Source organism: Perognathus longimembris, chromosome 2, assembly GCF_023159225.1.
Source record: "Perognathus longimembris pacificus isolate PPM17 chromosome 2, ASM2315922v1, whole genome shotgun sequence".
Taxonomy (NCBI): Eukaryota; Metazoa; Chordata; class Mammalia; order Rodentia; family Heteromyidae; genus Perognathus; species Perognathus longimembris.
This window is the reverse complement of record NC_063162.1, coordinates 65,271,642-65,297,714: the sequence shown is the minus strand read 5'-3', so window position 1 is coordinate 65,297,714 and position 26,073 is coordinate 65,271,642. Positions and strand designations below refer to the sequence as shown.

Below are 26,073 nucleotides of genomic sequence, written 5' to 3'. Positions count from 1 at the left end.
GCAACACCTGCCTGGCTGGAAGGTGGCACAGTGACCCAGTTTCTCAGGGGCAGGAAGGGTCTTCTGAAGAAGAGCTAGCCAAGTGGCTGCTTGTAGTGGTACCTGTGTGTGTAGCATATAAGGGCATGGGGCCTATCTGTGTCTTTATTTTAATAAAGTTTTCCCCTTGGCACTGCTTGTAACCACTGGCTTTTATTTGAGACAAGGGCGGGGGGGGGGGTTGCTGCCTTTAAAACACTTGGGTGACTCACTGCACAATAGATGGTCCGTGGCAGTCACTACAGCCTTGCGCACAAGTGAAGCAGGAAAACATTCCTGCCATAGCATCCATGGGACAGCTCCGGTAAGCCACACCTGCATGCAAGAGCCTTCTCCATTGCACACCCTGGCTCTGGGAGAAAAGCCCACTCATAAAGGAGTCCACAGGATGGGGGCTTTCCAAATCAAGGAAAATTCTCAAGATTGACCCTTTGTGTAAAGTTGATTTGTTGCCTTAAAACTTGTTCAAATCCAGTGGCATGGCTTTTCACACTTAACCATTGGGAGGCCACTGGGCCTTTGGGACTTTGGACATAAAACCTGCTCAGGTTTGGTTTTCTCTGGAATACACTTTGTGGTCATAGGAGCAAGGTTGGCTGTTCTCTGTGATGGCTGCCTAAGAATTCCTGACAATAAAGTATGTGGTATCTTAGAAGCATGTGGAAACAATTCAGTAGAGGGGGCCCAACAGCTGCAATGAATATGGATGAAAGCTAACTAAGCAACTTGGGCTGGGGGGAGGGGGGAGAAATGAGAGAGAAAGAGGGAACAGATTATACTAAGCAAAAGGAAAGAAATATACCCAACCTGGAAGAAAGTGTTTTATTGTTAATGTTCAGAGTTCATAAGCATTGTAGACTAGAATGACCATGTCCATCACTGGGAAGGTTAAAAAAAAAAACAAAAAACAGGTGGGATTGGGAGGAAAAATGGGAGAAAAATGAGGAAAGGGGTAACAAGTATGACAATTATACTCACTACCGTAAGTATGTAACTGTAACCCCTCTACATCATCTTAATTTTTTAAATGTAAGAAAAAGTATGTGATAATGGTTTTCAGTTGCATTTCCCTAAGGATTAGTGATATTAGATATCTGTTCACCTATTGTATAAATTGAGTTTATTTGATATCTAATCTGTTGAAATGTCTCATCTTGCCTGGGTTCTAAACTGACCATTTTTTTTCGATTTCCTGGAATTCATTCTGATAAATAATCAGATGTACAATGGCATTGAGCCTATCTATTCCTTCCCTAAGGGCCTTTTTTTCTTTTGAGTGAGGTGGGTTTTTCTTTGGGGGGAGAGGGGAGGAAGGGGGGTATAACTGTGCCATGACTTGAACTCAGTCTGGGTACTGTCTGAGCTTTTTTTTTTTCTTTTCCTCAGGGCTAGCACTCTATCATTTAAGCTACAGCTCTACTTCCAGGTTTTTGGTGTGGTTAATTGGAGATAAGTCTCACTTCCTGCCTGGGATGGCCTTAAATGGTGATCCTCAGATCTCATCTACCTGAGTAGCTAAGATTACAGACTTGAGCCACCAGTGCCCAGCACCTTGGTTTAATTTTGTTTCTTGCTATCCTGAGAATCAAACCCAGGGCACTGCATGCTAGGTAAAAGCCCCTATCTACCAGGGAGAGTTACATCCTAACCTAGAGGGTTTTATATTTGATTTCAAGACTCCATAAGGAAAGTGATTTGCAAAGATGCCCTCCCAATTTGTAGGTTTGATTGAGAACTGAAGATTTATAGCTTCAAGAGTTTCTCTTAGGGGCTGGGAATATGGCCTAGTGGCAAGAGAGCTTGCCTCGTATACATGAAGCCCTGGGTTTGATTCTCCAGCACCACATATATAGAAAATGGCCAGAAGTGGTGCTGTGGCTCAAGTGGCAGAGTGCTAGCTAGCCTTGAGCAAAAAAGCCAGGGACAGTGCTCAGGCCCTGAGTTCACGGCCTAGGACTGGCCAAAAAAACAAAACCTAAAAATAAAAAATAAAAAAAGTTTCTCATAGCTGAGCACTGGTGGCTCGCACCTGTAAACCTGTATTAAGGCTGCTAAGATCTAAGGATGGCAGTCTAAAGCCAGCCCTGGCAGATACGTCCCTGTAAGACCACTCAAAAACCAGAAGTGGAACTGTAGCTCCAACTGGTAGAGCACTAGCCTTGAGCAAAACAGCTCAGGTACAGCGCCCAGGCCCTGAGTTCAAGCACCGTGACTGAAGAGGAAAAAAAAAACTCCTTATGTGAAGAAACTTATTTAACTGTGAGACTTAAAGGGTTTGTGTGTGTTTTCTTCCCTATAGATGTCCAGTCACTCCATAATCCTTTGTAGAAAAAACTATCCTCGGCGGTTAGGAATGTGGCCTAGTGGTAAGGTGTTTGCCTAGTATGCATGAAGCCCTGGGTTCAGCCCCTCAATACCACATACACAAAAAAAGCCAGAAGTGGTGCTCTGGCTCAAATGGTACAGTGCTAGCCTTAAGCAAAAGAAACTCAGGGACAGTGCCCAGGCCCTGAGTTCAAACTCAAAGACTGACAAGAAAAAAAGAAAAAGCTATCCTCTCTCACTTGCTTTTGTACTTCTGCAAAAAGTCGCTTAGGCATGTTTGTGTTGATCTGTATTTGAATGTTCATGCTATTGATCTATGTTTTCTGTCTTGATGTCAACATCACAACTTAATATAACTATAAAACAAGGATCAGGCTGGGCATGAGGCAGAGTAAGGTATACTGCAGTTCTCAGGTCTCAGCCTCTTGCATAGCTAGGGTTCAATTATGAGTCACCAGTGCCCATGTCATTAGCCTTTTTTTTTTTTTTTTGCCAGTCCTGGGGCTTGAACTCAGAGCCTGGACACTGTCTCTGAGCTTCTTTTGTTCAAGGCTAGCGCTCTACCACTTGAGCCACAGCACCACTTCTGGCCTTTTCTGTTTGTGGTGCTGAGGAATCGAACTCAGGGCTTCATGCATGCTAGGCAAGCACTCTACCACTAAGCCACATTCCCAGCCCATCATTAGCCATTCCTGAATGGCTGATGTCTGTCTGTGTCTGTGTCTGTGTCTGTCTCTCTCTCTCTCTCCCCGCCCCCTCTCTCTGGTGTTTAATTGGAGATAAGAGTCATGGCCTTTCCTGTATACACTGGCTTTGAACTGCAATCCTCAGATTTCAGCCTCCTAAATAGCTAGGATTACAGGTGTGAGCCACTGGTGCCTGGCTCCTCATTTTTTTATTTTTTTTGCCAGTTTGCAGGGCTTGAATTCAGGACCTGAGCACTGTCCCTGGCTTCTTTTTTGCTCAAGGCTAGCACTCTAGCACTTGAGCCACAGCGCCATTTCTGGCTTTTTCTATGTATGTGGTGCTAAGGATTTGAAGCCAGGGCTTCATGTATGTGAGGCAAGTGCTCTACCACTAGGCCATATTCCCAGCCCTCCTCATTCTTTTTTGATGGCACAAAGGGTTGAACTCAGGACCTCACTCAGGAGCCATACCTCCAGTCCTTTTACTCTGTTTTTGGAGTTCGTTTCAATAAATATTTTACCTAATCAGAGGCATATAGGCATTGCGCCTTTGTGTTCCTCTCTAAGAATATATCAGGGTTTTTTTTCAGACAGGGTTAGGTAGGCACTTTGCCAGGGCCAGCCCCCTTACTGGAACCCTCCTACCTCCACCTCCTGAGCATCTGGGATTACAGTGCACCACTACCCATGGCTTCTACTTTTTTTTTTTTTCCTAGTGTATCTGCCACAGGACTTTCTGGGTGAGGGCTGGGAAGGGAAAAGGAAGAGAAAGGGAAAGGGGGTGGGGAAATGGGAAGGGAGAAGGGAAAGAAAAAAGGGAAGGCAGAAGGGGAAGGGAGGGGAAGCTCTCTGTCAGGCTCCCTTGCCAGTTCTGCCAGGTTCCATTGCTAGTGTTAACAATATCCATTCTAGACAAATCTACTTGGTTCTCCTGTTGGTGGGTGGAGTCAGGAAACACCAGGCTGGGGCCCCTCCTGTTGGGTGGGACATCAAAAGATAAACTGGTACTATGATGTTCACCCAGCCCTAACCCCTCTTTTTTCCCTTCTTACTCCCGGCCCCAACTGTCTAGCCTGGCGGGCACCTCCCACCCTGTGTTGGTTTTCTTTTTTTTTTGGCCAGTCCTGGGCCTTGGGCACCGTCCCTGGCTTCCCGCTCTGCCACCTGAGCCACAGCGCCCCTTCTGGCCGTTTTCCATATGTGTGGTGCTGGGGAATCGAACTGAGAGCTTCATGTGTAGGAGGCAAGCACACTTGCCACTAGGCCATATTCCCAGCCCTGTGTTGGTTTTCTTTTATTTCCTGAATTTACAGTAGTCCTTAGTAGAAAGGAATGGACAAAGGAGCTCATGTCATCTTCTTGGGACTGGAAGCCCTCAGGGCCCCAACTAAAAGATACTTGGTTGACATGGTGGTAGAATCTGTGACAGCAGTGGAGTTGAGTGTATCCAGGGGGAGACAGCTTAGAAGCTTGGGAGATGACATGAGGGTCCTGACGTGGAGAATGTAAAGCGAAGAACAGTCCCAACCCAGGCTGGAACGATGCCTAGAATGCCAGCAACGAAAGGAGATGCAGAATCCAGGCACCGCTGCGGAAGGATGTAGGGCTTCGGTGGGGCACAGCAGGTCCGGTGCCGCGGGGAAGGGCTGCTGGGGTAAATACGGGGAGAAGAGGACAGCCTCCGGTGCAAGGGTGCTCCCTGCCCCTCGCTGCCCTTGGAGGCCTCCCCCCTGCTTGCCACAATGGCTGCTCTGAGTTCCAAGCCAGCACAGAGATAACCATGTGTCACCGTCTGTCTCCCGGAGCCTGGTACGGAGGCAAGGGGCCCTGTGAACCGGGGCGGGGCCGGGGCCTGGGCCAGGGCTCTTCGGGAAGGGCAGGGCTGGGCCTCATCCTTGGAAGTGTGCCGGCGAGGTGGGAGGGAGGGACGTTGTTTCCTGAGATTCCAGGGACGCGGATGGAGACCGCGGCCCTGCGCGCGCAGCCACAGGCTCACCCAGCTGCATTCCCCGTGGTGCGCTCCGAGGCTCCGGAGGAAGTTGCTATGGAGACAGAGCCTGGACCAGCCAATCGGCTCGCTCCGGGCGCCCCAGCGCTCGCGGGGAGATGGGCCTAGTGGAGGGTTGGGCGGGGCCGCTGAGCCTCCACCACGCGGGAGTGACAGGGCAGACGGCACCTTCGCTCTCCGGATCGCCGGGCCCTGGTCGCACTCCTGGGCTCCTGCGCCTCCTTCCCGCGGAGGGGCGATGCCACCGATGCGAGGTACCCTCAGCAGGCGGGGGTGCCGCAGGGAAGGTGGGCGCAGGCGCCTCTCCGGACTCCAGCCCCGCAGGAGGGGTCTGGGAAGGGAGGGCGGGCGGAAGGAGGGCGGTCCCCCCACGCCGCAGTGCCAGGCGCGCCGGCGCACACTCGCCCGGACTTGGGGCGGGAGGGGCGCTGACGTCATCCACGTCCCCGCTTCCCCCCCCCCGCCCCCCGGTCGAGGGGCGGTGGCTGGGCAGGCTGCTCCTGGCGGCGGCACGGACAGACTGACGGACAGACTGAGGAACCCAGGGAAGGAGGGACCGGTGGGAGCACCTCCAGGCCATGCCCGGGGAGGCCGTCCGTGCCGAGCTGCCGCTGCCCGAGGCCAGGGGCCCCGGGCCCCGCACAGGTGAGGCCACGGCCGCTCCCCTCTCCGGCCCAGGACCCCCAGCCCTCTCCTCCGGCCCTTCCCCCCCCTCCCACCCCCAGCTCCTCTCTGGTCCCTTCTGCCATCAGCCCTGCCTTCTGGCCGCGGGCACCCTCCCCTTGCCCCGCCTCACACTCAGGATTTCGGGGAAGGGCGGAAGGGGCACAGGCAATGCCTTCTGCCAGCTAGAAACCCCGATGGGCTGTGCCCTTGGCCCCTGACCAGGGGTCGTTGGGCTCTACACGCTCTGGCCCAGGTCCCTCCTGCAGGGGCTGCTGTGCCACATTGCACCCCATTGTCTGCCAGCTGAGCCTGAAGCCCATCAGATCCCTGCAGGTTGATGGGGCACCCTCCTCGAGGGGCCTCCACTGCACCCCAGGATGCACAGGGCTGGCAGCTGGCTAGGCACAGAAGGGAGGAGAAAGACTGGCGGGAGAAAAGGCAGAGGGGGGGCGGCTAGAGGAGATGTCCTAGCCTCCTCCCCTGCAGACCACCACGGAGGCCCTGCCAGGAGAAGCTGGAGCAGCAAGTGTTGGTGAAAGCCAGAGGGTCCTCGGTGGTCCACTTAGCCTGGGGCATTCAGAGCCTGGAGGGGCCATGCTGGAGGTCTGCCATGGGTGGTTTGGGCAGGGCCAAGGGCACCTTGCTGTGGCCTAGCTGAGGTGACACCACTGCCACCTCTGCTCTTTGTGGGAGGCAGGCAGTCCAAGCTAGGACTCCCCAGGCCCGGGTTCTATATTGCTCTGATCTGGCTTGCTTGATGACCTTCAAGGAAACAAAGAAAAAACCTTTGGCTTTTCTTTTCCTTTCCATTCTAATCTTGGTCCAGTTCTGTCCTTCTCTTCTGCCCTAGAGTCCATGCTAGGAATCAGTACAGAGCCAACAGCCTGCCTTTGGGGCATCCAGTGACACCCCAGAGGCCACACCCACTCCCAGTGTTAGTAGGTATGCCTCTAAAACCTGAAGGACCCTCCCCCCCCTGCACTCTCTGTCACCCCAGCAGCACAACCCTCAATCAAGGAGTCCAGCTAGGGCTAAGGGCCCCATGCTCTTATGCTACTAGGAGCAGATGCTGAGGTCTGGCTGGCAGGGTGGCGGTGTCAGTTTTACTTCTCAGCCCGGCTCATCTCTGCTTTGCAGATGAGAAAGAGAGAGCCAAAGAAGTGCTGGTCATGCTGCCCTGTGACCAGCGAGCAACATGAAGCAGCCATCACTGGCAGGCATCTGCGGTCCAAAGTGCCCTGGAGCTGGGCTCCTAGGCACAGTCCCTCCCATTCTTGGGCAGCAGGAAGGCCTTGAGCAAATGCTTTAGATTTGTTTGGGCCTTGGTCCAGTAGAGGGAGGGATGTTACAGAGCCATTCAAAATGAAGCTAGTAATAAGCACTTAGAACACACAGAAAGCACTGAGATAATGTTGAGTGAAAACCACAGGTGCAAAAGTGAACGTGCAGAATGACCTCAGTGGTAAGACAGGAAGCAAACCGGAAGGCAGTTGCTGCTCAGAGGTGTTGTCTTCCACCTTCCTGAGGCCCCAGCTACCTCCTGGTCCACAGTACTTCGTGGTGTGCCTGTGGCATGGCTTGTGCCTGGCAGTGTAGCAGTGCAGGGAGGTTTCCTGCGCACCTGTGGCCTGGGAGGCCTTGGGATCCACAGAAAGACCCTGGGCAGGTCAATAGGGTCTGGCACTCACCACAGAATGGCTGCCATATGGAGAGGATGTAGCCAGAGGTTCCAGCAGCCATGCCTGGGCCATCCTGTCCCTGTGGGCTCCTGGGCTATCATCATTGCCTACCTTTGCCCTAGCCAGAGGCTCCAACTCAGTCTCCATGGGACATGTCTGTCTCCATCCTCCAGAAACTTGCGTCCTTCCCCCTGGGTCACAGGAGTGGAGCAGAGCCACTCCAGGTGGCAAAGTCCTGGGGAGAAGGAGAGAGAGACAAGACCCCTGCTTTACAAGAAGCATAAAGGAAACCTGGGATGTTCTAGGCAGGGGTGGGGAGGAGAGGAGGGAGGGGGGCTCCCTGCTCCTGTCATGGGAAGGGGCTGGCACTGCCCAGCAGATTCTCATTGCTCTGTGCACCTGCCAAGTCCAGCTTAACCACACTAATTACCTGGAAATGAAATAGTAGGCTAGTTTCGGGGAGAGACAGAGAGAGAAAAATATTAGATATATTCTGTGTCTGTCTGTGCACACACACACACACACACACACACACACACACACACACACAAAACCAGTCCTGGGGCTTGAACTCAGGGTCTGAGTACTGTTCTTGAGCTTTTGTAATCAAGGGTAGCACTCTACCATTTGAGCCACAGCTCTGGCTTTCTTCTGGGGGGGCGGGGTTGTTAATTGGAGATAAGGGTCTCACAGGCTTTTCTGCCTGGGCTGGCTTCAAATCATGATCCTGAGCCTCCAGAGTAGCTAGGATTACAGGCATCTACCAACATCTGTCCCTGAGCTTTTTACTGCTCAAGGCTGTTGCTCTACATCTGAGCCTTACCTCTACTTCCTACTTTTTGGTGGTTTATTGGAGATACAGCTCAGGACTTTCAAGCCAGGGTTAACTTCAAACCTTGATTCTCAGATCTCAGCCTCCTGAGCAACTACGATTACTGGCATGAGCCACTGGCACCCAGTGCTGAGTGTACTTTTGCTGAACGCCGCCCACCCCCCCAATCCCAGCTTTCTCCCATAGCAGCAGTTCCCACACCCTTTCTTTCCACAAAGCCACTGTCAGCTCTCTGCTCGAACTCCTGGAAATTCCTCCTCAAATGCACTGCCATTCTCCTTCCTCTCACGCTTCCCTCACCAGCCCTCCTCTGGGTTCCTGATCGAGGTCTGTCTCTTGTTCCCTGCTCAGCTCCTCTCCCTACCTGGCCTGGCATGGAGATAGTCAGGAGTATTTCATGTTGTTCTGTTTCCACAGATCTCTCCTGTGATGCAGCTGCTGCCATTCTGAAGGGGGACAAACAGGAGCCCCATGTACTTCCCCCAGGACCCAGCCCCTTGGCCCTAGCATTCCTGCCCAGCAAGCCAGGTGCTCGGCCCCAGCCTGAGGGAGCCAGCTGGGATGCTGGGCCGCATGGGGCCCCCTCAGTCTGGGAAGACCCAGCAGAGGGAAGCCCAAGCCCAGCACTGCTCCCTGAGGGCCTGCCCCTCCAAGCTCTGCCTGAGGAGGGCCAGCCCCTTGAGGCTCTGTCCCCCAAGGCCCCTCTGCCCACCACCCTGGAGCCCCGGATTGTGATGGGTGAGGAGACATGCCAGGCCCCTCTGTCACCCAGAGCAGCCTGGCCAGTGCTCAGGGACCAGGAGGGTGGGCACACCCACTGGCACCCACCCCCCGAGCTGTGTTCTCAGGGTGATCTTCCTGTGCCTTCCCCTCCCCCAGACCTCGATTCCTACTTCACACCTCCTGCTACCCCTACCAAAACCACCTGTGCTCTGCCCCCCTGCCCTGGGCCCCATCGAAACACATGGACCCCAGAGGCTGAGCTTCTGGATGAGCTGCTGGACTCGGGGCCCACCTCACCCTCGGGCTCCTATGTCACTGCTGATGGGGACAGCTGGGCCTCATCCCCATCCTGTTCCCTCAACCTGCTGGCCCCCACTGAGGGGCTGGACTTCCCCTGTGACTTGGGCCTCTCCCCTCTGGGTTCCATGGCAGATGAAGGAGAGCCAAACTCTGCCATGCCCCCAGAGTCACCATCCTTGGAGTCCAGCCTCTCCACAAACAGCAGCTCTTCCTGGAGCCAGGAGGGCCACTTCTTCGATCTGGATTTCCTGGCCAATGACCCAATGATTCCAGCTGCCCTCTTGCCCTTCCGGGGTAGCCTCATCTTCCAAGTGGAAGCTGTGGAGGTGACACCACTGTACCCAGAGGAGGAGGAGGAAGAGGAGGAGGAGGACGAGGAGGACGAGGAGGAAGAGGAGGACGAGGAGGAAGAGGTGGCAGCTGATGCTCTAGTCCCAGACGGGGACCTGGCAGGAGAGGGTGAAGAGGACAGCACATCTGCCTCGTTCCTGCAGTCCCTATCTGACCTGTCCATCATCGAGGGCATGGACGAGGCTTTTGCCTTCCGCGATGACATGTCTGCAGCCTCCTCTGACTCTGACTCTACCTCGTATGCAGGGGCAGATGATGACAGGCTGTACAACACAGAGCCCCATGCCCAACCCAGCTCCCTGCTGCAAGACAGTGCCCAGAAGACAGAGCAGGAGCCCAGAGTGGGGGTCCCAAGCTGGGGCCCTGGGGCCTCAGGAGCCGTGGCCATCCCTCAGGCCTCAGAGGAAGATGCTCATGTCACACACAGACAGCAACCAGTAGCAGAGAAAGCAGAAACAAATCTCCCTCTTATTGGGGAGTCCAAGGCTACTGCGGCCCCTCCAGTTGTGCAGGCTGCCCAGAACCTCCAGGTGGAGCCAGCTACCAGAGCAATCCCTCAGGCAGGGGATAAGGGACTTGGCTCCCAGGCTAGAGGAGCTCCTGCCACCAGCCCACTTCAGCCCTCCTGGGAGGGGCTAGGCAGGGAGCTCACTGGCACAGACCCCGCTCCAGCTCTGGGAGAAGCCAGCCCTGGCTTGTACCCAGAGCTTCCTGAGAACTTGCAGAAAGGCAGCCTGAGCCTTCCCTCCGGTCCAGAAAAGGATGTGGCCACACTGGGGCCCCAGCAAGCTGAGGGAGGTGTTACAGTACCCCAGGACTCTCCTGCCTCCGTACTTCCAGATGCAGATGGCACCTCAGCCCAAGAACCCATGGCTGAGGCCACACTGGGGCCCCAGAAGACAGAAGCAGGTGTCACCCTGCCTCCAGACTCTCCCATGGCAGCACTCCTGAATGAGAATGTCACCTCAGACCCAGAGTCCATGACTGGGGCTACTCTGGAACCCCAGAAGACCAAAAGGGGTGTCAGCCACTTCATAGACTCCCTTGTGACCACACCTCCACTCTCGCAAGACTCAGATTCCACCTTGGGCCCAGAGCCAGTGACTGAGGACACTTCTTGGAGTCTACAAGCAGAGGTGGGCCACAGCCTCGGGACTAAGCCAAGGGCCTCTGTGACCCAGCAAGAGTTAGAGATGGCCTTAGGAGCAAGGCCAGTGTTGGAAGAAAAGGACGCCACTCCTTCTGGAGAACCAGAGGCTCCAGCCTCGACTGCAGACAAACAAATTGGCCCAGAGTCAGCTACTGAGGTTGCGACTCTCTGGCTAGGTCCCACCTGGGGCATGGAGGCCCCCAGGACACCTGGGACCACCCCTGGAGCTGGAGTTGAAGTAGCTGAAGGTCTGTTTGTACCTGAGCAGGAAGCATGGCTTGAAGCCTATAATGGGATTGTGACCCACTTGCTTCCAAAGGAGACTGTGGAGACTAAGAAAGAGGGAGGTGGAGGCCTCCAGCCACCAGCGCAGGGACATGGGCCTCAAGACTCAAGGGAGGCTCCCAAGGCACATTCTGCTGCCTGCCCAGAGGTCAGGCAGGCACAGAGCCTGAGCCCAGCTAGGGAGGTAAGGGGCCTGCGCAAGGCTCTTCCAGGAGCCCAACTTCCCATGACCTCTTGCCCAAGATCCCCAGCAAGGGCTACATGCAGGCCAGACAAGGGCTGCCCTGAATGGCCAACCCCCACCGCTCAGCAGCAGGAACCTCTGCTGGACCTGGGCAGTGGGAAACAGCACCAGACCACCTCCAGTGCCCTTGACTCCCCCCCATCACAGCCCCTAGAAAACCCTGCTAGGGACCTGCCCAGTGCACCCCAGAGTCAGCTGGTGGCCCCTGGTCCATCTGCTCCTGGTGTCCTTGCTGGGCCAGCCCCCTCAGCCCTGGGGCCCCCCACCCCCTGCCTATGTCCTGGCCCACAGGAAGATTCTGTGGATGACGACGACAACGAGGAGACCTCGGCCACGGGGGACCTCCAGCTGCCTCTCGTGGCAGCCCTTCACACAGGAACCCAGTGGGCTGCTGCCGCTGCCACCTCAGGAACCACAAAGCCTCTGGGGGCCAGGCAGCGGGCCAGCCTTCTGCCCCCCTCCCCACTTCCTAGCCCCAAGGCAGCCCCCAAGGATGCCAAAGACACAGCCAAGAGCCTGGCCCCTCGGATCTCAAGCCCCTGCCAAGTGCCTCCTCCCTTGGGAGCCCAGAGCCCCTCTGGCCCTGGACAGCACCCAGCCCCTGAGCAAGAGGATGAGGACAGCCTGGAGGAGGGTGAGGTGGGGCATGGGGTAAAACTGGGCTCTTCTAGGGAGGGCGCTGACATGCCAGGCTTGGAGGGTTCTTGGAGGAGAAGGGAACCATCCTCACACCATCCCCCTTTTCTCAGACTCACTGCAGGTGCTAGGCCCGGGCCAGCATTCAGATAGCCATGGGGAGTCATCAGCTGAGCTGGAAGAACAGGATACCTCAGTACCTCAGAAGGCACAGTGCCCAGCCCAGGTGCTGGCCCAGGGGGGCAGGCAGGCCTTGGGGGATGGGGGCATCCTCACTCACAGAGGCTCAGTCCCCACCTTTTCACAGGCTCCAACAGGCAGCAGTGAGGCCATCGCCAAAGCCAAGCAGAGTCGCAGTGAGAAGAAGGCACGCAAGGTAGGGCGGGGTCCTCACAAGATGGCCAGCGAAAGCCTACCTGTGGGGGGCCTTTGGGTCAAGTCCAGTAACCTTCTAAACAGCTATAGTTGCAGTGTCATTAGTGACTCACCCAGAGAAGGACAGCCACCCCTGGTCACCAGGGAAGTCTGATTCTGTCCTCTGCCTCAGGCAATGTCTAAGCTGGGCTTGCGACAGATCCAGGGAGTCACCAGGATCACCATTCAGAAGTCCAAGAACATCCTGTTTGTCATCGCCAAGCCTGATGTATTCAAGAGCCCTGCCTCCGACACCTATGTGGTCTTTGGAGAGGCAAAGGTCCCAGCCAGGGTGGGGGGAGGTGACAGGGCCGGAGCGGGGCAGGGCAGAGAGCGGGTGGGCTCTGCTGACAGATTATTCCGTGCTACAGATAGAGGACCTGTCCCAGCAAGTGCACAAAGCTGCCGCAGAGAAGTTCAAGGTGCCCTCAGAAGCCTCCGTCCTGGTCCCTGAGTCCACACCAGGGACCCGGGAAAGGGCCGAGTGCGAGGAGGAGGAAGAGGAAGAGGTGAGGCCTGGGTTTGGCCCCTGACTGTGGGTAGCCTCTATTCTGTCTCAGGAGGCCCCTGTCCTGGGGAGCTGGGCCTGAGGCACCTCACTGCTCCCCCACCAGGTGGATGAGGCTGGACTGGAGCTGCGTGACATTGAGCTGGTAATGGCCCAGGCCAACGTATCCAGGGCCAAGGCTGTGCGAGCCCTAAGGGACAACCACAGTGACATTGTCAATGCCATCATGGTGAGCACATGTGATCCTACCCCTTCCCTGCACACGCTTCACATTTCCTGCTCCCAGCTGTACACAGAGAGGCCCACCCTCAATGTGACCCTCTACATTTTTCTGCAGGAACTGACTATGTAGCTGCTGGTTGGAAGCTGGTCCATTCTGCCCCTCTCCCAGCTGTGCTGCCCAATAAACCAGTGTCCTACCATCACCTTGTGGAGACTCCTCAAAACTCTTCTGTCACATTGCCTGCTGTCATCCATTTAATACTCGCTGGTGTCATCTTATCACTCTATGTCCCCTGAAAACCCTCTGCCACCAGATTACTCTACGGCACCCCCCATCCCCTCAGGCCCCACTGGGCTGTGTGCCTCACATCTTCCCTGCTGGCAAAGGCCTGTGAGCAGCCGCAGCACTGGCCATGTCGAGGATGGGCATCCTGGTTTCTTTTGGTTCCACAGAGAGCCCTGTAAGGCTGTGCTACCTATGTCTGGTGTGGGGGTGGGGGTGCTGAGACACCTGGGCACAAATGGGCTATGGCAAGTGAGACAGGAGTCCAGGGGACAGTTTGTGGCTTATCTTCTGCCTCTCCTGATGCCAGGATAGTCATCTGCATTACATTTAGAGATGGCACTACCCAAGGCCAGCTGTCCCTGGCCAATCACACAGCACACAACAGGGAAAGTTCTCTGTGAAACACTGTCTATGGCTAGGTCCTGTTCTGGAGCTATGGACACAGGGGTCCTCCACTCTGCTCAGGGAGGTTCCTGTGGGACCCTCTGGATACTACTAAGAAGCCTCAGGAGTTTTACCTCCCCCCAGCCCCCATGAGTGCAGAACCAGCCCTGTGGTTTCTGCATGTGCTGGGAAAGGCCCAGGACATCCCGCCATGGATTGGCCTTGCTCCCCTGAGGTGTCTAAAGGATCCGGAGGGCAGAGGCCAGCGCTCATGAGGGACGGAAAAGGGGTGGGACAAGGACATGGGCAAGAAGACAGGGTCCTCTCACACTGCCTGCACCACATGCAGGAGACCCCAGAACATGGGCCCTTCATCATGCCTACAAAGCCAAAGTTCCAATCATCAGCATCATCTGCCTGCGCTGCTCAAGTCTCCAAAACCACTGGGCCTAACGGGGTGCATCAGGCAGACATACCCCAGGGACAGGGACCAGACACCCAACAGACTTAGAAACATGCTTGGCAACTAGAGATTAAATTATTCACATTGTAGTAAACTTCTTTTTAAGGTCTCTGAGAGTTACAAGAGGAAGATCATGTGCAAAATGAATAGCTGTCCAGGGCCAGGTCCACGGGACTGGCCCTCCCCAAGCAGGGACTTGGCCCGGCCCGGCATGGCTGAGCCCCAGAGGACAAGGCACGGGGTGCGTGTCCAGCGGCAGCTCCACACTCCTTCACAGTAGAGAACCTGGCCGCCGGGGGCCTCCTGTGCCAGCCCTGGCTGGGGGGGAGGCGGACAAGCAGAGCCAGGCATCTCCTCCCAGGAAGGCCTGGGACTGTGCGGAAGATGTCCATGCTCCCATCGCCCGTCAGGCCGAATCCTGGTCCATGCTGCAACCCAATGCCTCAATGTCACTACTGATGTCCGAAATCATGCGGTCCCATTCATCCCCCTCTGAGGGCACGGACCGATCATCAGGGCTGCCCGTGGTCCTGTTCCCGTTGGTGGTGGAGGTGGAGATGGTACTCAGCGCCCGACGGTGCCTGCCAAAGCTGTCTGTGATGATGCCACGACCATCCTTCACGCCAATGGTCTCCAGGAAGTTCTCGAAGTGCTGGCTGTCCTTCTCGGGGATGAAGGGCCTCAGACCTGCCAACACAGGAACCAACAGAATACCCCACAGGCTTCAGACCACAGCCTCCCCCAGGCACAGTTCCATGACCCTAGCATCTCATGAGCTGGGCTCTGGTGTTCAGACAGGCAGCCCAGCTAGCTGCCCATCAGCCTCACCCTCACTGGCCGAGGTGTGGCACAAGCCTGGGCCCATCACCTCTCGTTTTCAGAGCCCCATTTTACAGGCAGCAAAGTCAAGGCCCAGAGCAGCCCTCCAATCCACCCACTGCCATCAGTAGCAAGGTGCTGTCCTTCAGAGCCAGGCTGCAGGCTGAACCCAGTTACTTGAGCCAGGGTAACCACCCAACTAGCGAGCAGCCTCAGGAGGCCCAGGACACAGTGTCCCTGAGACCTCTGAACTCTGATGTGAATGTGTGTCCAGAGGGGATGAGTGGCACCCCGCAACAGAGCTGGAGCCCCAGAGCCCCCAACATGGCATACTGCACTGTGAGCACCTGCAAGACTTTCAATGACATGAAGTGGCCTGCCGCAAGAAGGCCAGGAAGTAGCCGAGGGTACACTGGGGCTGGAACCTGCCTGCCTGCCACCACTGGGCAGTGGCTACCCCAGTTTCAATTACACCCTCCTCCTCACCTTCTTTACCAATACTGGGATTTAAACTCATGGCTTTTCCTTGCTCATGGCTGGCACTACCACTTGACTATATCTCCAGCTCAGCTTTTCCTAGTTCATTGGAGATGGAATCTCACAGACTTTCCTGTCAGGGCTGGCCTTGAACTGTGATTCTCCAGATCTCAGCCTCTTGAATGGCCCCCAGCTACAACCCCAATCCCCTTCTCAAAATGAGGCACCCATTTGAGAGCAAAGGGGGTTGCTAGAGGCACATTCTGAGCTGGGTGCCAGGGTCTCTGGATCAGAGAACTGCTAGATGAATGACTTAATGAAGCCATGGGGAAAAGCTAAAAAGCAGAATGGATTTTAGCAGGCATGTCTTCCTTCAACCATCAGGAAGTCATAAACAGGCAGCCAATGCTCATAAAGGCAGCAAAAAGGGAGATAAACCCATCTACCTTGGTCTACTGGAAGACAGGTTCCCCAACTAGTTACTGCCAACTCGCAGTGCTGGAAAACCACAGCCGTACCATGTCACCTCAATGTGTAGGTCCAAGCCACAGACGTCTGTGGCAGGCCTGCCAACTACTTGGACCTAGTGCACTGAGCTTATACTAGTGAAGGTGGGTCTTTTCCATCCAGCAAGCTCATACATATCATCAGGCCTCACTCAAGTGTCACTTCCTTGAGAAGCCCCCCCCCCCACTACTCTCCTGGCCTGTTCACCTGGGCTTTAGTCCTAGTATACCCCTTCTGTTCCCTGGCAGGGCTCATGAGAGCCTGCTCGTGCTCCCCACCAGGCTCTAGGCAGAGCCCTTTCAACTAGGTGTGGCCCATCTCACCCCTCAGCCATGCCTGGGTGACTGCCATTCCTGACAGAGCCGCCCCGCTGTGCACATTCTCCCAGGCGGGAACCCTGCTCACCAAGCAGCAGGAACTTGCGGCTGTCTCCATAGAGCTGCCGCAGGCTGATGCAGAACTCGTGGATGGAGGCCCCATTGCGGTATTCATGCAGCAGCGTGGCGAACTGCTGGATTTCCTGTGACGACAGCTTGGTGCGAAGCTAGAAGAGCAGAGCAGGAAGGTGTGGGCACCCAACCTTGCCCCAGCCCTAGCCCTGGCTCAGCCCAACACCAGGGTGTCAGGCCAGCAGGAAGTCCACCACCACGCGTGGGTCTCTACACCCACACAAATTTCAGGCCTCAGTCCCTGCCTGAGTTCACCAGAAGAAGGGAGGCCATGCCCAAGGGCAACCCCATGCCCCCGAGCCCACCACACTCCGAGGGGACTGGGGGAAGCAGGGAGGTCTATGTGGAACTACAAGGACAGGGCAGAGAGCAGGTGCCACAAGATAAAGACCAGTGTTCTTGGGGCACAAACCAAAGAAGAAGCTGGGATTGTATGGACAAAACTAGATAAGATGTTTTGTATATCACCTTTATAATAACAAATAAATGAGTAAAAACATTTTAACATAGTAGTGTTTATTAAAATAATCCTCAAGTTTCCTATTGATTTTTGTTATTTTCATCATGTTTGTAGTCTATTATGTCTTAAACAAATGTGTATTTTCATCAAATAACTATAGTAATAAAAATTGTGGTGATATGTATTGCTAGAAATAAAATTTTTTATTTATTTGGGGGAAAAACCTAGATGAGATGTGGGCCACAGGCACAGCAGGAGGGGCACACTTCCCACCAGCCTGTCACCAGGGGGTCCAGGCTGCTAACCCATCTCTCTCAATTCAGGCTCCCCAACTCTCACCCCCAGGCCATCCCAGGAAAAAGCATGTCAGCCTGCCCACAGCCCAGGCCCGCCTGCTGGGGCAGCTACCGTCATCATGTAATCCTGCAGCAACTCCGTGGCGCTGGTACTCAGCTCGCTCTCGCTCACTGTCTTGCCATGGGGCGAGGTCTGCATACAGAAGGACAGGGGCGGCAGCCCCCCCCCATCCGCAGAGTCAGGGAAGCAGCTGCAAAGAACACAGTGGATGTGAAGCCAGCCTCCTCACCACTGCGCCTGCACTCGCTTCAGGCACCCGGTCAGGGCTGCATAAGTGCCAGAGCCACCTACAACCATCACAGGGACAGCTGGCTGGCACAGCCATGTGTGGTGGACTTTCAAGAGTCCCACCTGGCTTGGCCCTACGTGCCCGTGGACTGGCAAAGGGCAGCTCATGGGACCAGGGCCTAGGCAACACTGCAGAGGGGCAAGAAGCTCAGAGGGAGGCCCAGGGGACAGCCTGAATGGGCAGAGGTGGGCAGCTAGACAGGAGCGCGCATGGCAGAAGAGTGACACAGGTACACTCAGCAGCAGAAAGGGGAGGAAAGGTACAAAACACTACCATCCACAGCGCTGTGAGTTGTGGGCAGGGACAGGAGAGGCCAGAAGGGTGGCAAGGGCTGTAGAAGTAGACACAGCACGGTGCAGTATGGGCCATGAGGCTAACAACGCAGGGCAAATGCACGGATACCTGCCCACGCAGGGCCTGGCATACTCACAAAGTGCTGGCCTCTGCATCGTAGGGCTCCTTTATGTCCACTTTCGTGGAAGAGTCATCTGCAAGGACAAGAAAGACGCGGGTGACTTCAAGAGGGGCAGGTATTCCAGCCCAGCGTGCAAGAAGCTGTGCTGACAGGAGAGCACCCCAAATTCCTATGCCAAACTTGAAGATCCTCCTAAGGATCCCATCTAATGCACATCCTGCTGCATGCTGAGATGGGTCCACAGATGACACACATGGCCCAAGGAAGAACAGCTCCTTTGGGGATGTCAGCTATTGTGCTAAACTAAATCAGAGAGATCATGCCACTTGTCCCAAGTTGCACAGCAGAAACTAGAGCCAGACAGTCTGACCTCAGCCTGGACAGTTCTGAGGCGTGAAAAGGAGTCTCCCAAGACCCACAGGCCTATGGAAGTTCTGGCACAAAGCAGCTATCTGGGTAATGTCCAACAAATGGCTGTATGGTACTGTGTGGTAAAGATTGTCATTAGCTGCTCCAAAGCCAAGGAAAGTGACATTGCAATGCCAGGACAGGCAGCAAATGAGAGCTGTTTGTGAATGTGGGTACCGGGGGAAGGTAGGACTTTAGATGGGAGCAGAAGGAAGATGGGGAAAGAGAAAGAGATGCTTCTGGCAATAGAAACCTGGGAAGGGAAGGATGCTGGGCAAGAACTGGCCCCAGCAGTGCCCACATAAGTCCCGGAATCATGCTTGTGGCCTTACACAGCAAAGGGCAATTGGGGTTATGTGGAAACAGTATTCCACAAAAATGCTCATACTGCAGGCGTGGGCCACCACTGGTAGGTGCTACTTTGGGGGGGATGCTAGCATAAGAATTAGGCCATTGGGGCACCCTTGGGCTGCTCCTGTCCAGAGTCCTTTTTTTTCTTTTTGGTCAGCTGTGGGACTTGAAATTCAGGGATTGAGTGCTGTTCTTGAGCTTCTGTGCTCAAGGCTAGTGCTCTACCACTTTGAGTCACAGCTCTACTTCCTGTTTTCTGGTAATTAACTGGAGGTAAGACTCTCACAGACTTTCCTACCTAGGCTAGCTTTAAACCGCAATCCTCAGACCTCAGCGGAGCCACTGGCTCCTGGTCAGTGTTCTCTTTGTCTTGTCTCTCTGCATCCTGGCTGCAATGAGGCAATTAACTTTGTCCTTCATACTGCCCCTCCATAATGCTCTCTGCTTTAGCATGGTCCAGAAACAGGACTGGGAATATGGCCTAGTGGTAGAATGCTGGCCTAGCATGCATGAAGCCCTGGGTTCGATTCCTCAGCACCACAGAAAAAGAAAAGGCCAGAGGTGGTGCTATGGCTCAAGTGGTACTGCTAGCCTGGAGCAAAAGGAAGCTAGGGATAGTGCTCAGACCCTGAGTCCAAGCTCCAGGACTGGCAAAAAACAAACAGAAACAACAGAGCCAGCTGACCATGGACCAAACCACATGAAATTGAGCCAAAAAAATAAAAAGGTTTTGACCAGTACTGGGGCTTAGACTCATGGCCTTGTGCTCTTACTTCGCTTGCTTGTTCATGGCTGGTATTCTATCACCTGTACCATGCTTCCAGCCCAGCTTTTTGATGGCTAATTAGAGATAGAATCTTGCACTTTTCAGTGCAGGCTGGCTTCAAACGTTGATCCTCTGAGTTCAGCTTTCTGAGTAGCTAGGATTACAGGTGTGAACCACCAGCGCCTGGCTCCTTCTTCCTTTGAAACTGTTTCGGGTATTTCTCAGTGATTGAAAAGTTTGACTAGCACAGGTTCTAAACATGGCAGGGGGATGCCAAGGGAGAGAAAGATGTGATTACAGAAAAGAGCAGAAAGGCTGTATCATTAAAGAGAAGATGAGGAAGGTACTTGGAAAGTTCTACAAGGTAGGAAGGGCAAGGAAACTTCTGGAAGAAAGCACCCTATGGACAGGCTGACTTTGGCTGCACACGGTTCTAGGAGCTCATTTGTGCTGCTGAAGCTGCTTGTTCTGCCCATGTGTCCCTCGGAAGAATGAAGCCAGCAGGCAGGAGAGCTGTTCCTGGTGGGCACATGTACATATGCATGAGTGTGAGGTCTATATGCACATGGGGGTACACGTGCAGCCCTTAGGGAGGACTCAGGACAGGAAAGCAGGCGAGGAAGCCCAATTGGCCTCCTACAGTGGATTTACAAGCATGATTCCCTGGCAAAAACATGCTCAGCTGGACACAGAAGTTGTATACTTTCCAGTTAAAAGAAAATACAAAAATTCAACGGGAATTTTAATGTCCAAAGGCAAAACCAAGCACACTGATGTGGAACTGCCTCTCACATGCTGTTACCCTGGTCACCCTCCAGGGCTGCTCTGTCACTGGTGATGGAGGGCCCCAGGAGGCCAGGCCTGGAGCACCACCATGAAGTGGGGCCCGCCTGGGGCCACAGGGGCTTCAGCAACTTTGACAACAGCAGGGAGGAGGGCAGGCACCAGGGCCTGGCCAGCCTTGCCCTGGGATTGGGACGCACACTTGCTCAAAGGACTGAGTTTTGTGACCACAGAGGGCCCTCCCCATTGGTGTTTACCAAGGAGGGAACATGGGGCGGGGTTCCTCTTCACAAAAACAAACCTCAAGCAACAAGCCGCACTATTTCCAGTACCTTTCTTTTTATGCCTCTCATTTGTGTAAGCTATCAATCCTTAATAAGCAATATATTACATAAAACTAGGTGCTGGTGGTGTTGAGGAGACCTAACTCCAGCAAGCCCGTCATAAAGGAAGTATTTCATGAACTAGCAGATGCCTGAGTGCACTCTGCAGCCATCTCTGGTGCATTGTGTGGAGGTGCTCCAGCTTTGGGGCTTCCAGGGGCCTCTGGTTCTCCCCACACACACCCCCAGCCTCAACCCCACAGGTGTTCTGGGAAAAGCCTCCCACTGACAACAGCCCAGGCCTGCACGTGCTGAAAGGAGGTTTCATGAGACTGCTCAGCCTCCCCAGTTTCCCAGCATGCCCTTGCATGCATTCACGGTGCCTGAACTTCACTGCTCCTTTCACTCAACATACCGCTGTGCAGAGACAGGTGGTGGGTGGGTGTGGAGGCCCCATCAAATATTGCTCGATCCAGAAAGTCAATGGTGGACTCCGTGTAAACGATCTGGAAGACCTGGCTGAGCAGGGAGCACAGCTCTTCCGCAGCAACCTGCAGTGGGCACAGAGTAGCAGCTGCTGTGCTTATGGCCAGGGCCACATACTGGCCTCCAGACATAAATACTAACCGGGAGCACACACTGAGTCAAAGGTGTCCACAGGGATACTGTCGGAAAAGAAGTTATCAGTGAGCCACTTCAGGACACTCTAGGACAGACAGTGGCTAGATACCTAGCCTCCCATGTCAGCCCCAGGAGTCAGCTTCCAACTCTGCCTACTCTATCACCTAAGGGGCCCAGACCCAGGGGTCAGCCACCAGTTCTGCCTCCTCTACCACCTAAGGGACCCATCAGCACCCTCCCCAGGCCTTAGTAAAGGGAGGAGGCCACCACCACTTGTCCATGCAGTGAAGCACGTGAGGGAGCACCTGGGCACATCTCTGGCTGCCACAACAATCTGTTTGGTACAGCACCAAGGCTGAGAGACAGAAACAAGAGAATACTCAGGGTAGACAGTCACCACTAGCCACTTTACAGATGCAAAAATGAAACAAAAAGCTGCAAGATGGTTTCCCAAGGCCTCGTGGCCATTGGGTGGCTAAGAGACCCATCCTAACTCACATGCCCTTGCCCTCTTCACACCATCCTGCCTTCCTACATGGAGGAATCTGCAAGCATGGCTCATAGCACCAGGCAGTCCGAGTCCGGGCTCAGGTCGCCGTGCCCTGGCCACCACTGGCCTATATCTATCAGTGTGAAGGAGGGTGGTGCCCTGAAGAGAACAATGAGCAAAGGCTCAGCTGGCCATCTCAGGGTTGGAGGGAGAAGGCAGGAGGGCAAGGGCCAGAGAGAGAAGGGGCTGTCTCGGGTCAAGGCCAGGATAAGCACTGGGTGTGGTTGTAGGTAGGACCTGGGTTAGAGGACCTGAGGTATAGGGCCTTGTGAGGGATAGGCCAGAGTAGGGGGAAGTGCTTAGGTCAGGGCAAGGCAGGTGAGGAGGAGGGACTAGCCGGGGTCATAGGCAGAGCATGGTTATGGGTAGTGTCAGGCTGCGAGCAGAGGAGGAAGTAGTCAGGGCCATGGACAGACAGGCTGCAGCTATGGATGGGCCAGCAGGGGTCTCACCTTGCTCTCCATGGCCAGGATGACCAGGCAGCATGCCTCCACTGGCCCCACCGCGTTCTCTGACAGGGAGCCAGCACTGAGGCCCCGGGAGCTTTCTGCACAGAGACTCTGGCTGGGAGAGATGCCAGGGTCCTGGGCTGAGAAAAGACAGCACATCAGGTTAGCACAGGGTACGCAGCCAGCATGAGGACAACTGGGGCTCAGGAATCTGCCAAAGGACCCTCCTACCTGTGCATGAATGGAGCACTGTTTCTGGGGGTGTCTCATACTTGCAGTACTAGCCCTGGGAAGGCTGCAGAGCTCAAAGGGTGAGGTGGAGGCCGGGGTCTAGGTGGCCTTCAGGGCCAGCCTGCTCTCCGGGGCTCTACTGTGCTTTAGTGAGAGCAAGTCAGAGGCTCACCAGAAGGAGGGACAGCACACTGGCTGGAGACAGGTCCCAAATAATATATTCCCCAGGTGGTAAGGATGCCAGGAGGCCAGGGCCAATTCTCAGGACCAATAGGCAGCAGCACTAGCAGAGAGCTCCCAAAGCTGTCTCCAAGCATCCTAACTGTCATGGACATACCTTTGCCCATGGCCCCACTCTGCGCCTGTCTCCGCTTTACACATGGCCCCAGTCCACACCTGTCTTCAGGACCACCAGATGGGTCGCGTCATCTCGGACATAGGAGACAGCAGCGATGTCATGGATAGGCACCCTGAGGATGATGTCCTCCCCATCCCTCCAGGCCAGCTTGACATTGTAGGCAGACAGGCTGAGCACAGCATCATGCTCCTGGGTCAGGTGTCCAGGCAGCTGGTGGGTTCGCTGGAAAGAACCATAGGGCATCAGAAATAGTGGGCCCACTATCCCGGGCTCCTCCCCAGGGGCACTGCTGGCTGAGTCACATGTGTGAACAGAATGCTCCCCACCCCAACACAGCAGTGCTACTCCAGCAACACCAGTGTGCTAAACCCAGACTTACAGGGTATGGTCTGGAATAGCTGGGGACTAGGCCAAAACCATACTGAGCAAGTCTGAGCACAATGGCAGACAGAGAAAAAGTCCTTATGGCAAGAGCCCAGTGCACCCTCAATGTAATGGAACTGACCATCCCAGCCCTGAGGAGGCAGAGGGCAGGAACAGGCCAAGGAGCAGGACAGGTACCTTTGCGTTGTCTATGAAATGCAGGATTTCAGTCCTACTGGAGGGATTCAGGTATCCTGGTATGGATGTTAACTGACCTAAATACTGAGAGAGAGAGAAGAATGAAGTGAGAAGCAGCAGAAATGTGGAGCCAGGGCCACCACTGTCACACCAAGTTGTTCATCCTCCAGCCACAAAGACTGCAAAGCTCCATCTCAGCTCTAGGAGCTGGGTCTCCCTACCCTCCCACATTCCCTACATTCCTACTTTCAAGCTCACTACCATAAATCCTGAAAGAACACCCCAAACCATCGAGGTATAATGTTTTTCGTCTGGGACTGGGGGAACTAGAAACAACAGCACCACAAACAAATAGTTCCACAAAAAATAAACTATAGCTGGGCGCTAGTGGGTGACACCTATAATCTTAACTACTCAGGAGGCTGAGATCTGAGGACTGTAGTTCAAAGCCAGCCCAGGCAGGAAAGTCTGTGAGACTCTTATCTCCAATAAATTACTCAGAAAAAAGCTGGAAATGGCTCTGTGGCTCAAGTGGTAGAGCACTAGCCCTGAGCACAGAAGCTCAGGAACAGTGCTCAAGCCAAATTAAAGCCCCAAGACTGGCCAAAAAAAAAGAGAGAAGAGGAAGAAGGAAGGGGGGGGAGGGGGGAGGGGGGGAGGAGGAGGAGGAAGAGGAGGAGGAGGAGGAGGAGGAGGAAGAGGAGGAGGAGGAGGAGGAGGAGGAGGAGGAGGAGGAGGAGGAGGAGGAAGAGGATCAAGGTTTGAGGACAGCTAGCTGGGCAAAAACTTTCATCCTTGCTATGCAGGAGGCTAAGGGAGGGAGGGCGATCATGGTTCCAGGCCAGCTCAGGCCAAAAAGTCTACAGAAGTATATGGTGATACATGACTGTCATAGCAGCTATAGTACAAAGTGTAGATAGAAGGATCATGGTCCAGACCAGTCCAAGCAAAATGGAAAGCTCCTATCTCAAAAATAATCAAAGCAAAAAGGGTTGGAAGGGTAGCTCAAACAGTAGAGCATGGACCTAGCAGTGCAAGGCCCTGGGTTCAAACCTTAAAGTCACAAAGAAGAAAAAAGGAATTAAAATGTAAATTCCATTTTCTGGTCTAACATGTAAAGTTGTTTCTCTCTTCCTTACAACAAGAAATATCGATGAGCTGAAAATCAGATCCATACAGTTCAAGTCCTAGGGAAAACTACTGCACTGTGGACTAGAGACAGACGGGTAGATGCCAAGACCACAGCTGCCTGGGACAAACATCCTGGAAGGAGGACCAGTGCCAGGGAAGGGGCACAGGACCTCTTGAGATCAAGACTCCTGAGGGTGCAGCCCCAGGGGTCCTCACACTGGCCTGGGTTTGCCTGCAGGAACACTACTGGGTTCTCTAGATGAAGACTAGAGGAAAGTTCTGTGACTCTGGCAAGGAGAAAGGAAAGGAACCTGATAGAACACCATCATGTGTATCATGAGTATGCTGCTGTTAAGGAAAACCCACAAATGCTTAGGACTGCAAAATTACTCAAATTTGGGCTGGGAATGTGGCTTAGTGGTAGAGTGCCTGCCTAGTTTGCATTAAGCCCTGGGTTCAATTCCTCAGAAACATAAACAGAAAAAGCCAGAAGTGGCTCTGTGACTCAAGTGGTAGAGTGCTAGCCTTGAGCAAAAAGAAGCCAGGAACAGGGCTCAGAACCTGAGTCCAAGCCCCAGAACTGGCACAAAAAGGAGGGGGGAGGTGGGAGAAACCTCAAGACAAACATCACTGGGGGCTGTAGTTTGACTGAGGGTGTGGCCAAAGACCGCACAGACCCTGAGCCTCCCCTGCTTTCGGGCACTGTCAGGGCTGCCAAAGTCAAATGTGACACAGGTCCCCATACCATCGGGGACATGGAAAGGTGCTACCAAGACCTGGTGCTTGCCCTGAACTCCAGCAGAACACAAAACCAGCAGCTCTGAAAGGAAAGACCTGCAAGATCAACAGGGGAGACAAAGAGAACATGGCCTGTGTGCACGAAACACTGAAAGCTGAGCTGGAGCAGCACAGGCTATCTATACAAATGTTGGCATCAGAAAAATTGGATTTACAATCTGCCCTGGCCCACATGCAGCAGGTGGCCCTCACCAGCCGCCTGCAGGCCACACAGCAGCGTATGACAGAACTAGAGATGACATTGTCTGCAGGCTCCACCACACAGAATGAGATTGAGAACATAGAGCTCATGAAAGCCCTGAATCGTAAGCAGCTGCAGCTCCAGGAAAAGGCTAGAAGCTATGAAGATGAGGATACTGAGCTGCAGGAGAGGCTGGAAGTGCTCCTGACACAGAAGGCCGACTTGAAGATCACAATTCGCAAGTCTCAACAAGCACTAGTAGAGCGGGCAGAGTAGGAAAGACAACTAAGTCACATGAAGGAGTTGGTGACAGCATGAAAGGGAGAGAGACACCTTTGCGGAGGAGCTGAGAGTGGAAAGCTCCGCATCCCCATGCAAGGGGAAGGTGCAGCAGCTCTTAGGGGAGGTGAGTCAACTGAGAGGAGAAAGAGCAGGGGGTGAAGCAGATGTGGGAGCTTGAGAGCAAGCTGGTGGAGCTGAGAACAGCTGGCAGAGCTGCAGCCCCCTGCAGGGCCATCTCAGGCTGAGCGGCAGCTGCAGACCCAGGCCTTCCAGTTGCAGAAGGAGCTCAAGAACCTGGAAGTGGAA

The 26,073-nt window shown here is 54.5% G+C and overlaps 2 protein-coding genes across 7 annotated transcripts in view; one reads left to right on the top strand and one right to left on the bottom strand.

The window, feature by feature from the left end:
* The first annotated feature begins 5,566 nt into the window (after positions 1 to 5,566).
* On the top strand, positions 5,567 to 13,347 carry Nacad (NAC alpha domain containing). Of its 4 annotated transcripts, none has more exons than XM_048339378.1 (7): positions 5,567 to 5,703; positions 8,653 to 11,922; positions 12,038 to 12,150; positions 12,232 to 12,300; positions 12,472 to 12,618; positions 12,710 to 12,847; positions 12,953 to 13,347. In XM_048339378.1, exons 1-7 carry the CDS (start codon positions 5,637 to 5,639, stop codon positions 13,196 to 13,198), a joined length of 4,050 nt encoding a protein of 1,349 aa, XP_048195335.1. In that variant the 5' UTR covers positions 5,567 to 5,636; the 3' UTR covers positions 13,199 to 13,347. The 4 variants fall into 4 exon arrangements, with proteins under 4 accessions (XP_048195335.1, XP_048195336.1, XP_048195334.1 ...); XM_048339379.1 differs by having other exon boundaries at positions 12,038 to 12,300; positions 12,953 to 13,075; positions 13,184 to 13,347; XM_048339377.1 differs by having other exon boundaries at positions 12,038 to 12,300.
* A 38-nt stretch (positions 13,348 to 13,385) lies between these two features.
* Positions 13,386 to 26,073, bottom strand: part of Ccm2 (CCM2 scaffold protein) — a 62,311-nt gene continuing 49,623 nt past the window's right edge. For 2 of the 3 annotated variants that reach the window (XM_048339381.1, XM_048339382.1), the window contains exons 3-10: positions 23,376 to 23,459; positions 22,853 to 23,036; positions 22,229 to 22,365; positions 21,021 to 21,156; positions 17,990 to 18,047; positions 17,322 to 17,460; positions 16,410 to 16,548; positions 13,387 to 14,888 (exon numbers count right to left, since the gene is read on the bottom strand). In XM_048339381.1, coding sequence (XP_048195338.1) covers positions 14,608 to 14,888; positions 16,410 to 16,548; positions 17,322 to 17,460; positions 17,990 to 18,047; positions 21,021 to 21,156; positions 22,229 to 22,365; positions 22,853 to 23,036; positions 23,376 to 23,459 — 1,158 coding nt within the window. In that variant the 3' untranslated portion in view covers positions 13,387 to 14,607. Of the gene's footprint in view, positions 14,889 to 16,409; positions 16,549 to 17,321; positions 17,461 to 17,989; positions 18,048 to 21,020; positions 21,157 to 22,228; positions 22,366 to 22,852; positions 23,037 to 23,375; positions 23,460 to 26,073 lie in introns of all 3 variants that reach the window. The other variant, XM_048339383.1, reaches the window with a different exon arrangement.

What these genes read in the sequence shown, in the direction of transcription:
- Nacad (XM_048339377.1), top strand. Translation starts at nt 5,637, where the DNA reads ATGCCCGGGGAGGCCGTCCGTGCCGAGCTGCCGCTGCCCGAGGCCAGG. An exon ending in TGAGGACAGCCTGGAGGAGG is followed by an intron (nt 11,923 to 12,037) that starts GTGAGGTGGGGC and finishes CCCTTTTCTCAG; the next exon opens with ACTCACTGCAGGTGCTAGGC. An exon ending in AGGAGGAGGAAGAGGAAGAG is followed by an intron (nt 12,848 to 12,952) that starts GTGAGGCCTGGG and finishes CTCCCCCACCAG; the next exon opens with GTGGATGAGGCTGGACTGGA.